Source organism: Biomphalaria glabrata, chromosome 11 (assembly GCF_947242115.1).
Source record: "Biomphalaria glabrata chromosome 11, xgBioGlab47.1, whole genome shotgun sequence".
NCBI classification, from domain to species: Eukaryota; Metazoa; Mollusca; class Gastropoda; family Planorbidae; genus Biomphalaria; species Biomphalaria glabrata.
In genome coordinates, this window is record NC_074721.1 from 42080214 (window position 1) to 42093895 (window position 13682).

The following is a 13682-nucleotide window of genomic DNA, read 5'->3' on the forward strand; positions in this document are numbered from 1 at the left end:
GATAGGCCTATCAATCAATATTGATCTAGATCTATAAAGGTCAAGGCCTTTCATTAAACGTGTCGTACCAACAACGGTAAACTTTTCATTATGTTCTTATATACAGTAGTCAGTACTCAACTGTCTTGGTTTGTTTAATACCACTTAGGCTCTGGTCAAGAGATCAGGCAAATGCAGACAAGATCTCCTTCTGGAATGTAAAAACGCAGCAGCCAGTGGTAATGTCAACTATACCTCCTGCGATGGTGCGCCCCAGAAAGGTCAGTACACGTAAATTTAGATCTAGATTCTTTATGATTCTAGATTTATATTATTATACTATACTTATAATACTAGAGTCTAGTAAAATCTATATGATCTATAGATCTCGAATAGATCTAGATCTAGATCTCATTCTTAGATAAGTCTAAATCTAGATCTATACTAATTACTATAGATCTATGTAATTAGTATGTTGTTGATCTTATTTCTTACAGACTAATTTTTAGTTGTATGTTTAACATTATTAACACGAGTCACATGACTCAGTGTCAAAAATCATCTTTCAACTTCAAGGTACAGGAGGTAGCATGAAGAATTAAATGGCCATTCATCTAGATCTAAATGTAGTATAAACTAATAATTCTTCTTGATTATTAGACTAGAATTAACATCTAGATCTAATTCAACATGTGATTAATATCTACTTAAAATCTAAAGCATCATAGCCGTCATAGGCAAAATTATTTATTTATGTAAGTTCTTTATAAGATAATTATAAGATAAGATTAATAAGTATTAATCAGCACTCAGAAATTTCTCCTAAACTGTTCTTAGAGTCAAAGACAAAGTGATGAGTTTATGGTTTGAAGCTAACAATAAAATTCCTATATTAGAACACTGTGTCCACCTTTTAAATTTCATGTACAGCTTATCAAATATATTTATCCTTGTTCTGTTAACACAGGCTGGGCTGGTAGCTTCAACCAAGATAAGTGTGCTTGTGGTGTCAACGGAAACTGTGCTGGAGGTCCTTTGGCCAAATGTAACTGTGACATGGCTGATGGTGCCACCCGTTGGGATACTGGTACCATCATCAACAATAATAGTCTGCCTGTCTGTCAGGTAAGTTATGATTAGTAGTAGAAAGGAGACTTAAAAATTATTCAAATTTGGCATTTGATGTAATATTTGCCAGCAACGACAACCATAACAATATTGACAACCATAACAATATTGTGCCTATTGCCATCATCCATGATGTAATTTTTACACGCTCTAATCATATTAATAAACTATTGCCCTTGATTCTGAAGATTTAGAAAGCCTGCAGTGTTTTACATGGCTATATTATATATTAAGCTTGCGACAACTACACATTTTTCACACCTGTTTCAAGCAAAGCTAATATCTTATTGGAGTCTTATTAAGATCTTTTCTTTATCTGTAACCGGCAAAATATTGGCAGTGATGGCCCCCCATGAAATGCAAAATGTCCCTCGTGGGCTTGGCCTCAGGCCTCACATGGGATGGGGGGGAACCCATTGCCTTGGCTTAGAGGATCATGATCCATGAAAACAAAAGATGTGATTAAATGATGATCTAGTTGATTGGGGCCTTCAGACAGGAGGTTCAGTGAAGATCCAATCCTTCATCCTGGCTATGGAAAAAATAGGGATTTATCTCAAACCTTTTTGGACATCTCGACGAAGAATTTAAAGCATTGCTGGAGGGGTTGGGGGCAACACTATAATAATGTCTTACTTTAAGATTACCAAAAAGAATGCATTTGGCATCCTAAAAATGGTTAAGGTACCCTCTCCTTAACCAGCATTTGAACATAACATATCAATAAAAAAATTAACACATTCCAAGAAAAAATGCTTATGTATCAACAAGATTTATTTAAAAAATTAACATTTTTGACATCACAGATCTGTTTCAGCATCACTCCTAAGACTGTAGCAGCAGGAAAAACTCCTCCAGTTTCTTCATTAAAGTACAAATTAGGAGAACTGGTGTGTGATGGAGGTCAAGGTGAGTCTGAAAAGAACTCTTTTTTTTGGGGGGGAGGGTGCTGAAATCCTGAATATTGTTTATTGGCTATGTTAAAAAAAACAAATTTATTTCAATGAATTGAAAAGTAGAAATTTTAAAGTTTTTTTTTATAAACTTTGTGCTAAACTGTGCATGGCTAAATAGTTGGATTTAAAAGATAAGAAAATACTAAAGTTATATAGCTGCAGCAATAGTAAAATGCAGTTATGAAAAAACAAAAGAAACTGACAGAACCTATAAAAATGTAAAACATTCATTTTACCCTGCAGAGTTTGTCAGTTTTTGTTCATTTTCTTTTCTATACAGTTTTTAATTGTAAGATGAATATACTACCAACTTATACAAATTATGTTACTGACAATGCATCAAGAAATATAACTATATGGCTGCCTGGTGATGCCGTTTGCGCTCTGGACTTTCGTTTAAATTTATCGATGGTCCCAGTTTCAAACCCTGCCAGCTCCCATCCCTCTTATCCTGCGGGAGGTTTGGACTAGGAAGTAAACTATCTTCAACTTTAAAGGAACATCCAAAACATGTAAAACATTTTACTAACAAACATTTTACTATTGGAGTTATTGGGTTTTTTTTCCTTGTAATCTCAACTGAGTCAAACACCAACCAAAAATGACTTTGGCTGGTCATATTATCATAATGACCAAATCTAGTCTTCATATTTTGGGCTTATCTTTCATTGTTTGTAAAATGTTTTACATGTTTCGGATGTTCCTTCAGAGTTGAAGATAGTTTACTTCCTAGTCCAAACCTCCCGCAGGATGACGGGGGATGGGAGCGGGCAGGGTTTGAACCCTCGACCGTCGATAAATCCGAACGACAGTCCAGCACGCAAACCTCACGACCAGGCAGCCATCCTAGTTTTTATTATTAATGTAGCGTTTTGTAAATCAAAGCAAAGTGTTTCTTTAGGAAATAATCTGCAAAGACAAAACATACTTTTCAAACCAAGCTTCTTTTGATTATGGTCCCACTATTTTGTAGCAATATAGTCTCTAGTTCTACTTCATTAGCCACAGAGAAATACAATGAACATAAGGAAATCCTGCTGGACCAAAATTAAAATAAAGGATGTACGAGTATGGACTGTTAAGGCCTCCGCACGGTGTTGGTTCTTGGCAATCTGTCTAGTGTAGATCTGACTGGAAGTAACGCTGAACTCAACTACTTCAGTAACACCAGCGAAAGGCCGAAACAATCAAATATGTAGTCGACGCTGATATGTTGTTCTACAAATATGTTTAATACTCAAGAAGGGAATCGTCCGATGTCAATTATGTCGTGCTCAAGTCTACTACTCTACAAGAAGCGTCTTCCTTTTAGCGTCACTTAGAGCGTTCTTATTTTTTAAAGATCTGTCACGTCACTTGTCGCTAATTAAAACTTTCCCCTTATTCCCGAAACAAATAACTAATTCCTAATCATGTCATAACAGGACAAAACAAATGCAAACACCAAAATATCTGTCTAAATATTGTAGGCTATTGAGGTAGAAGAGAAATGTTAAAACTGTGAAAGTTAATGTGCTAATGAAGAACAACAATAATTTTTTTTTCTATGTGCTATCTGATTAGGTGTCATTAAACATTATACAGTAAATTGCTTAGTTTTAAAATCCAAATATGTTTAAAAAATCAGTTAGTTTATTGTTAAAATCCTTCATTAAGGGGAGACAACTACCTTGTCTGGTACAGCAGAAGTGTAGAAGTTGTTTTACAAAATAGTTAAGCTGTAGAATGAAATCTTTCAGAAAACAAATCTTTGCACATGTTGTTTTGAATAATAGTGCAACAAATGGCTGTATTTGTTTAATACTTTTCTTTTACGTATTCAAAAAAAAAAATCAAAGATTCTTTCTCTAGAAATCTTAATTATCATTTTATAGACTCAAAAGTTATACTGCAAGATATTTGAACACTTCTATTGTTCCATAACTATATTTTTTAATGTCCTCATCAACAGGAACAATGAAGAACTGCCAAGATGCACGTCTTAATTATGGATCATCAGTCACTGGTGACTATGAAGGTGCTGTTGCATTGAATTCAGATCCACCTGTACCTGTAGGCTGCAAAATGTTGCCAAACCCCCCCATTGGTATAATGGTAAGACATATATGTCTTGACTTTTGGAAGGCATCATTATTTGTAACCACATAGCACAAGCACATAAGTTCATCCCTGAGTTCTATCCCTTGTCACTAGCAAACAACTATCTGAAATGACAAGTAGATTTAAACTGATATCTGTCTGATTGTTGGCTGCTTTCATTCATTGAATGACTATGACTTATCTTGAGTATATTTACATTAAATATAACAAAGGATCACTAACAAAAAAAAACCCCAACTATAATTAAAAAATTAATTTTAATTACTGTCAGAATACTAATCCTAAGTGAATAGTTATATGGGCCTGCAAAGCACAACAATCCTCAATTCTAAAGGCAAGCAGAAGACTCCCATATTCCTAAAAAGACTTCTTTATGACCAGCTAAAAGAAGGAAAGCTAGCACAAGGTGGACAAAGAAAATGTTTCAGGGACACTCAAAGCGAAACTGACAGCCTTCAACACTTGACTAGAGTAACACCTTTAGTTAAATCACTAAATTTAGAAAGCCTTCAGGATAGAAGACTTCAAAGTAAAGTAGCAATTATACATAAAACACTGAACCATAATCTTCAAATGCAAAACAAAATTTAATAAAATACTCAGAAAGACACAAAAATAAAGGCACATTCCTCATCCTATATGCTAGGACAAATTTGTACAAATACTCCTTCTTCCCTAGTGCTATTAGAGCATGGAATGGGTTGCCTGAGCTAGCCAGGAAAACCAGTGACTTGGCAGAATTCAGGTCATTGGTTAATATGCATGACTGAATGCATGATGTGTAGGACATACTCATCTTCCTTTTTGTATTATATAAGATAAGATAAAGATCCTGTCACCTGAAAGAAGGAAGCTCATGATAGAGCATAGTGGCGCCACCTGGGAAAACTGGGACAAAACTGCAGGGGACAAGAAAACAGCACTGACAGAAGAAAAGTGCCAGAGAAAAAAATCAAGCAAACTGACACAATCTCCATCTGGAAAAACCTGGCCAGTGCACAGCCAAACATCCTGGACACATATAGTTCTCACAAGCCAAATGAATACACACAAAACTGCAGTAAAAAAGCCCTCCGCTCACTGGATGATGAAAGTGGCCATCTTGATGAAGGAACTGCATTTATATGATTCACATATTAATTAGATAGAAAGTTTTTACCCATCAAGTGTTTTTCTATTTACTATAAATTTGATGGTTAGCTCTATAATATGATCTCTACTTGTGCCATGTTTTAAATTAAAGTTAATACTTAATTTGTGACATCTACCTAAGCTTTAATTAGCCATCAAGTATGTGATTTGTCATTAAGTAAAAGTTTAATTTATGTTCCTCAAATATTGTGTGTTGTTTTTTTTACATAGCTTGTGTTTTTTAACTTTTTATAAATATTTTATTCCAGACTGTGAAAGCGACAAACAATCTGATTCCAACCAACCAAACCATTGAAGTCATCTTAAACTACGTCACCATCGACATCAATGTAATCATTAAGTTTATCTCTCAAAGTGAATACTGCTCCCAGAAGCTATATTTCTTCTGTGCATCTGATAACACTTTCCTGCTTGGAGGCAAATATGGCATCTATAACAACAGGGGAGAGTTGTCATACGAGTGGACCCAGATCCCAGACTCTAATGATGGTTAGTTTTGCCTTTAAAATGTTTTCTATCTTTACTATTATTATCTCATTCTTCACTGCATTGAAAAAAAAAACAAATTTATTTTATGAGTTAAATTGTGAAGTCTTTTATCTATAGTTGTTTAATTTGACTGCCCCCAACCCCACCCCGTTCTTTCACTGTAGCCTTTAAAAATACCACTCCTTTGCTTTCTTTATTGCCCCACCCTATCCCTTATAAACACATAAAAACAAATTGGACTCATCAGTTGTGTACTATAAGGATGCTATGTGTACACCTATGGAGCAGTCTGAAGCACAAATTCTTCAGCCCATTGGTTGTATTCTATGAAATGCTAAAATGCTTCTAGTTGGCTTCTTTCAAAGTTCCAACACACGCACACACCTTTTTGGTTCTTTAGGGAGGGTTTAAACCCAGGACCACCAGAGATGACAGTCCACAGCACATTCCACATGACCAGGCAGCTATCAATGCCTGAACTTGTCAGTAAAACCTACATGGGCATGATGACTGAGTTTTAAAGTGCTTGGGAACAGAGAGGTTTGAAGTTCAAATCTCAGTGAAGTCTGGGATCATTGAACTCGGGGATCCTTTGGAACATCTCTGAGTTCACACAACTCTAATGGGGAACTAACATTAGTTAGAGGAAAATAAAAACGGCTTGGTGGTTTGTCTTTATGCTGACCCCATGACATAAATCAGGGGTGGCCAACCTTTTATTTCCATGCGCCAAATTTGTTTTCACTTCTGGTTTAGATGTGCCACTTAAATCTGTACAACTTTCAGTCCTTTAAAGTAGGTCACTTGTACATATTTGTTCTTTTGTACACATTTGTGTATAGTAGAGGGTGGGGGAGTTAAGAAAAAAAATTACTTATTAAATTTGTCTTATTATTTTATTTTATTATTTCTGTATGCACTAATTATAATTTATGAACACTGTTAGCAGTTTTAAATTTTAAAAAATATAAACATACTGGCGATATATAAACTAATATAAAGTAGCTTTAGAGAGCATTTTAATTTGCTTTGCTTTCACCAAATCTGTAATATTAAGAGTTAATTTTGTGACCTGAGTTTGTTTTTTTATCATTTTCCTGCATGAAAGTACTTGCTTGCTGACAATTATAAACAAGATTAGAGTTCCAGTAACTGTACCAGTCATTGATGGCTTATTGTACTTCGGTTATCATTTTTTGCAAACAGGCATGCTTTTTCTTGTTTTTTTTTCTCGGGGTGAAATGCACCACTTGTAATTGTGAAATCCGCCACTTTCGACGCATGCGTCATAGGTTGGCCACCCACGTCATAAACTTCTTTCATTAGAAATAGATTTTACATAGCTTTACATCCTGTGCCCAATGAAGAACAAGATTTAAAAAAAAAAAAAAAGCATAGCTTAAAAAATCTTTAAAAAGAATGACTAGACTTACATGAGTTAAACTTGTATAAACTAAACTTACATGAAAGAATGTCTCTATTTAAAAGATAATGTAGACTTCAGCTGTAGAATTTTTTTTTCCCTGTCCCTAGCTATAACTACTGCATGTACCAAAAACAAAGATCTCTGCACCAGGTGTGGAAGACCAAGAGGATTTTTGCTGACTAAAAAAGAGAATTTACCCATTTCAAGAATTTCATTAGCTGGTGGCGGAGCCACACTTTACATTGGTGATGTTGAATGTCTTGGTAAGTTTTATAATATTGGTGATGTTGAATGTCTTGGTAAGTTTTACAATATTGGTGATGTTGAATGTCTTGGTAAGTTTTATAATATTGGTGATGTTGAATGTCTTGGTAAGTTTTACAATATTGGTGATGTTGAATGTCTTGGTAAGTTTTAAAATATTGGTGATGTTGAATGTCTTGGTAAGTTGTAAAATATTGGTGATGTTGAATGTCTTGGTAAGTTTTACAATATTGGTGATGTTGAATGTCTTGGTAAGTTTTACAATATTGGTGATGTTGAATGTCTTGGTAAGTTTTACATTATTGGTGATGTTGAATGTCTTGGTAAGTTTTAAAATATTGGTGATGTTGAATGTCTTGGTAAGTTGTGCATTAATTGATGTTGGATGTCTTTTTAGGTTTTTTCTTTGTCCTAACCTAAGATAAATGATTGATCCACACAAGAGGGAAATTTTGTGGGCATATTCAATCACTTCTTTTCTCAACATAAAGCAATAAATATGAAAACACAATAACAAACTTGTAACATTTGAAACACATTTCAAGACCAGAAACACTAGTTACCAAAATTTAGTTACCACTTTGAAGCTTAGGTAGTTTATTCCCACTGGTAAATTCTAGATAGTGAGAAACAAATGAATTTTTGTACATTTCTGTTCTGACCTTGAGACATTGAGAGAAAGAAGTTTTCCATGTTCTTCTATATTCTAATAGTTGTAAGGTAGTTTGATAGAAGCTTTGAAAAATGCTCTTAGTATCAGAGAGGTAAATAAAATGTCTAGAGTTTTTGTAGCAATAACTGATTTTCTATTGAATAAGTGTCTGTCTTTTTTTCTCTTAACTAAATAAAGATGAACAATTTCTAACATAAAAAAATGACACAGTTGAATAGTTACTTAATGTTTCAGTGCAAGTTTCCCCGATTGTTTGACATTTTTATTTCTATGAAATATAAGATTTGATTAGCTTCTTTATGGAGAATCCAACTATAATATGACCCATGTTAACTTATACATTATAATGACCCTGAGGAAACAGGGTGAGGCTGAATGAGATGAGACACCCAAAAAATGCATGAGTATAAATGACCATCCAATAGATTGGGTACTTTGGAACAAAAGGGTCACTGAAGATCCTATCTCGTTCCTAGCCTTTGGTCAAAATTCATTTATTTCAGTATAACAAGAGATTTGTGAGGAGATTATGTTATGAATTTGGTACTGTAAACATGTTTAGTTACTTTGAGGTAGTTATTCTCTACCATTTCAGGTTTCTGTTCACATATTCACTTTCAAAGAAAAATCTTTTTTTTTTTCTGACTGCTCTTCTGTACTTTGAAAATGTAGAATTCTTATAAGGCTATTAGAAAAAAAGTATTTGTCTAATAAAGTTACAAGAATTTACAGTAATATGAAGGAATCACTAGATCTGGTAATAGATAAAAGTTTGTTTACTGTTTGTTTTTAAGTTTATTTCAAATTATAGTATCATATATTGTCTAAAAATATACTCCATTTAAAAAAAAAATCTGTTACAAAAAACTTTTCAGAAAATGTTACCCATAGCAACAATGCTAAAGTTTCATAAAAATATTTTAAAGTGTTTGTTTTTTTACCAAACATGCCTGCATTCCATCATAGGCATAAGTTGACAAAACCTCAATACAGATAGCAATGTACTTGTAATACTGAACAGTGTAGCGGCACTGAATACAAGACAGGGTACATATTCCATATGGATGGCAAAAGTAATCTTTAGCAGTGTGGACAGCATAAAAAAAATGTGCCTTCAGAACTGCTTTAAAGACCATCCTAGGCACTAGCTTGCCTTAACTAGCATAAATAACTCCTGGCAAATTATAGCTTCTGAAAAATCTATCTGGAGATCTCTTACAAAGGCTGCGAGATATACATTGAAACTAAAATGAAAGTTACTGCCAAAGACATGCTCAGAAGTGAAAAGAGAATTTAAATTTAAACCACTAGCAGACAAAAGTTTTGTCTGCATTGGATGAGGCAAAATATATAACTCACAGCTAGGACTACATAGCAATGTGAAATAGGCTACCACACTCAATATGTTATTTTTTATTAGACACATTTTTTTTTAATGTAAAATTTTAGATTACTGGCACAGCAGAAAAACAATTTATATTGAAATGCAAATAAATTGAATGTCAGTGCCTAAAGCTGAATAAAATAAATTATACATTTATTATAAAATTCTATTCAAGTATCAATAAAAAAAATAAAAAATTTGTAAAACTTATTTCAGATCTGAAGAAAACTTGTCATGAAATAATGGGTGTCTCAGATAGAAAGACAGGCTTTGTTAGTGGGAAAAAATTTGTCATTGACCCTGACAGTGCTCTATTGGTCCAGCCTTTTGTAGTGAATTGTGAATTTGATGATACTAATACCAATGGTGTTACAGAGGTGAGTGATGCATGTATGTTGATTCAAAAGGTAATTTAAATAGATTAGTCCTATTCTTATCCAAAAGTACCTTATTTATACCTTGTGATCTATAGGGCTTACAGCATGCTCAGTGCACTGTGGTCCAATCTCTTTTGTGGAGGGGTATCGGGGAGAAGGTTTTCCATGCAGCATTTAGGGAACTCTAAACACAATGCTGCCAAACTCCCTTGATAGGTAGCCAAGTGGTTTTAACACATGTCACTAAGCTTAAATAATCCTAAATTTATCTCCTAGCAGTAGGTTTGTATATTCCTACAGTCAGAAGCTGTACATGAGCAATTTTCATTATTAATAAATGTAATTTAAACAAATATGTTTTTAGGTGCCATTAGCAAGTAATTCATCTGGATCACTTCATGTTATAGACAAAGATGGAGTGGACACATTTGTAATACCACTGCAATACGATGGGGCTACACCTGAACAAATCAATGCATTGACTATAATAAGCGATTTCTGTTGGCAGGTAAAAACAATTCAAGCATGAACAAATGTTAAAGAGTAATCCTAAGTACAACTGGATAGTGTAGTTTTTGGATTGTTTAAAAAGTGTATTAAAAATATCTAGCTTATGTACTTAGGACAAAAAACAACAAAATTTAGTTTCTTTGATGTATGAATTCCCCATTCTATTCTGATGACTTTAAATCTCATTTCAATTGCTCAAAAATGGTCCACTTGTCATCTCATTTGTTTGATCTACAGGGAATGAAATATGAATGCTCCTATTCTCCAATTCATAAAAACAATCAGACAACTTCCTATTACAAAATGTACAATGGACTTCGATCAGCAGCCTTTGCAACAGGTTTACTACTTTTTTTGTTATTAAAAATTTTTTGATAAATTTGAATAATTGTAATGGGCCGAAACTCTGAAATAACACTCACTGGTAGTTCATTTGCTAATGATACTCTTTGGTAGTATAATATTTAGTGATTCCCATTAATGATAAAGTAACCAGAGTGCCTCAAGCTAATATGGTAATTTATATGTTGTTGTTGTTGTTTTTTTAGGGTGGGGGTGAGCATCTTAAAAATTAGAAGAAAATAAGCAAAAAACAAAATGAAACTACTTGTTATTTTGACAAACTTTGCCATTCCCTGTATTAAATGTGTATTTTTTTTTAAATTGTCATTAAGCCTTGATAGTCCCTAGTATCAAATGTTTTTGTTACTGTGATCAGGCTATGACACAACTTTCCCTGGCTGTGCTTGTGGTTTTGCTGGAACCTGCATCCCTGGCTATTCCTGTAACTGTGATGCTGTAGGCAGAATGGCTGTTGACCAAGGAGCCATCACAAATACTGTAAGTTTACGAAATGCTTTCTTTTCTGTGGATATTTTTTTTTATTCCAATGATAAAAATTTTTATATTTTTTTTACATTTTTACAGAATGCTTTGCCAATCACAGGTCTGTCTGTTGGTGGCCAAACTAAAGGCGTCTCCAGTGCAGATGTACGAGCTACAAACGTTCGTTGCAGTCCCAAACCCTATGGTAAATTTGTTTTTAATGGAATTCTAAGTATATAACCTTATTTTTTTTATTAGCATTACTGTATATACTATTCAAATACCACCAAAAGCAATGATCAATTCAACTGTTGAGATGAAAAATTGTATTTTAAATAATATTTACATAGGTCATCACTTAGACAACAGTAATTTAGAGATGCTTGAATACTTGAATTTAGTTTTGACAGCAAAATTTTCTTTTCAACAAATATTTTCATAATTAGCCTTTCAAATTCTTTTTATTTCATATATATTTTTATTTTAAAATGAATGGGGTAATGGAAGTCAAGAAGTTAGAGCATAAATTGATTAATATTACGTAAAAAAAAATCATTATATAAAAGCCCAGATAGCATTACTAAGAGAAGACACTTAAATTTTATTAACAATCATTCACATTTTGTGTTTTTTTTACTATCTACTAGACTATCTATGACTAGAATATTTAGGCTGCTTCAGTATGCCACGCAGATAGCTTTCTTGTTTTAAAAAGGTTAAGAAAGTATTTTTCAAGAGCTAAATGTCTTGTAATGCTTTGTACTTTTCATATTTTGTCAAAGCTAAGTCTTATAATCTTGTTTCAATCAAATATCTTTCAACAGATCCTCCAAAGCAGTGTAACCAAGGATTCCAGTGGAAAAGTAAAAATGGTGTAGACTACATCTATAGTTCTGAATATTTGATAAGCCCTGACCCCTTAAAGATCAAACCTTTCATGGTTAGATGTGACAAGGATCTCTTCCCTGGCACTGGTGGGTAATTTTAAGTTCATAGAATTGTTTTGTCATTTGTCAGTTATGTTAGACCAGTAACTCCCGAAAAACTCAGCCGAAAAACTCAGCCGAAAAACTCAGCCTGTAAGTCCTCATTTGACGAGCTTCATAAACAACATATGTGGCTAAATAAACTCTGCACTCTATCCAGAAGAATTGAAGAAATTAATTGTAAATAAAATAAATGAGAAATGGACGAACTCTCATCCAAATCACAAGAAAGATGACACTTACTATAAGCTATCCCAACAAGACCAACGTCTAATCTTTCGACTCAGGACCAGACACAACAGAATGCGACAACACATGTACCGGAAGCTCAAAATTGGAACAAGTGAAATCTGCCCATGTGGAGTATCACCAGAGAATGCCGACCACGTCCTCCAAAACTGCTCTCTTTACCAAAACACCCCAATAGAAAGAAAACTATATGGAGAGCTCCCTGATTTGGAAACCACTGCGCAGTTCATCTCATGTATTGGTCTAGTCATCTCAACATAACAATAAGAACGAAGAAGAAGAAAAACATATGTGGCTGAAGTGATTTTAATAAAATATTAAAATGGGCCACCTTTTGGTGAATTATGTCTGTCAAAGTGACTGAACAATGTATTCAAGGTACATTATTATGATAGATTGTAAGAAAACTGTCCAATTGTCACAAATGGGAGCATTAATTGCGGACACTGAAATATTTTTGATTGTAGTACCTTGTAAGCAAAAGTAATTTGTAAACAAGAGAGTGACTAAACTAGTGACCCAATAAGCACAAGGGGTCCCAATAAGCACAACTTGTGACCTTAATTAGTAAAACTAGTGGCCTCTATTAGCCTAACTAGTGTAAAATTTACATAAGCTATACAACTAGGGGCCCCAATAAGCACAGTCTGAGCTATGTACAGAGAATAAATTAGAAAAAGGAGACACACTGATAAACAGTGTTAATTTACCTTAGAAAGAGGAGACACACTGATAACTGTATTAATTTTCCTTAGAAAGAGGAGACACACTGATAACTGTATTAATTTACCTTAGAAAGAGAAGACACACTAACAACTATATACAATCAGACAGTACACACATCTCATCTTGTTATTCCCACCCTTTAAACAGATGAAGACGTCTTGATAATTTCCTGAGACTCAGGCTTCACCATCAGCTATACAAAATTATTTCATATGGGGAAAAACATTTTGTTTCAAATCCATTCATTGTAATTTATATTTGTTTTGTTTTGTAGTTTTAATTAACTGAACTTAACAAGTCTGTTTCTTTTTTCATCCGTTATTTTAAAGAAATGAGACTTTTAATGGTAAAATAATAATGGCAATACATTAATAGTGACCTTTTGGGTTAGTAATATTAATTAAAATTTAAGTGTAACTTTTTACATTTAATTTTCTTTACAAAGTTCTTAAATTTAT

At 33.6% G+C, this 13682-nt stretch overlaps 1 protein-coding gene across 2 annotated transcripts in view; it reads left to right on the plus strand.

Annotated features, from left to right (window-relative positions):
• LOC106052747 (uncharacterized) overlaps positions 1 to 13682 on the plus strand; it is a 99742-nt gene that overhangs the window by 54827 nt on the left and 31233 nt on the right. For both annotated transcript variants that reach the window (XM_056003903.1, XM_056003902.1), the window contains exons 22-33: positions 149 to 260; positions 947 to 1104; positions 1914 to 2016; positions 4015 to 4157; positions 5564 to 5804; positions 7338 to 7493; positions 9768 to 9928; positions 10293 to 10436; positions 10676 to 10778; positions 11157 to 11278; positions 11366 to 11468; positions 12088 to 12237. In XM_056003903.1, coding sequence (XP_055859878.1) covers positions 149 to 260; positions 947 to 1104; positions 1914 to 2016; positions 4015 to 4157; positions 5564 to 5804; positions 7338 to 7493; positions 9768 to 9928; positions 10293 to 10436; positions 10676 to 10778; positions 11157 to 11278; positions 11366 to 11468; positions 12088 to 12237 — 1696 coding nt within the window. The remainder of the gene's footprint in view (positions 1 to 148; positions 261 to 946; positions 1105 to 1913; positions 2017 to 4014; positions 4158 to 5563; positions 5805 to 7337; positions 7494 to 9767; positions 9929 to 10292; positions 10437 to 10675; positions 10779 to 11156; positions 11279 to 11365; positions 11469 to 12087; positions 12238 to 13682) is intronic.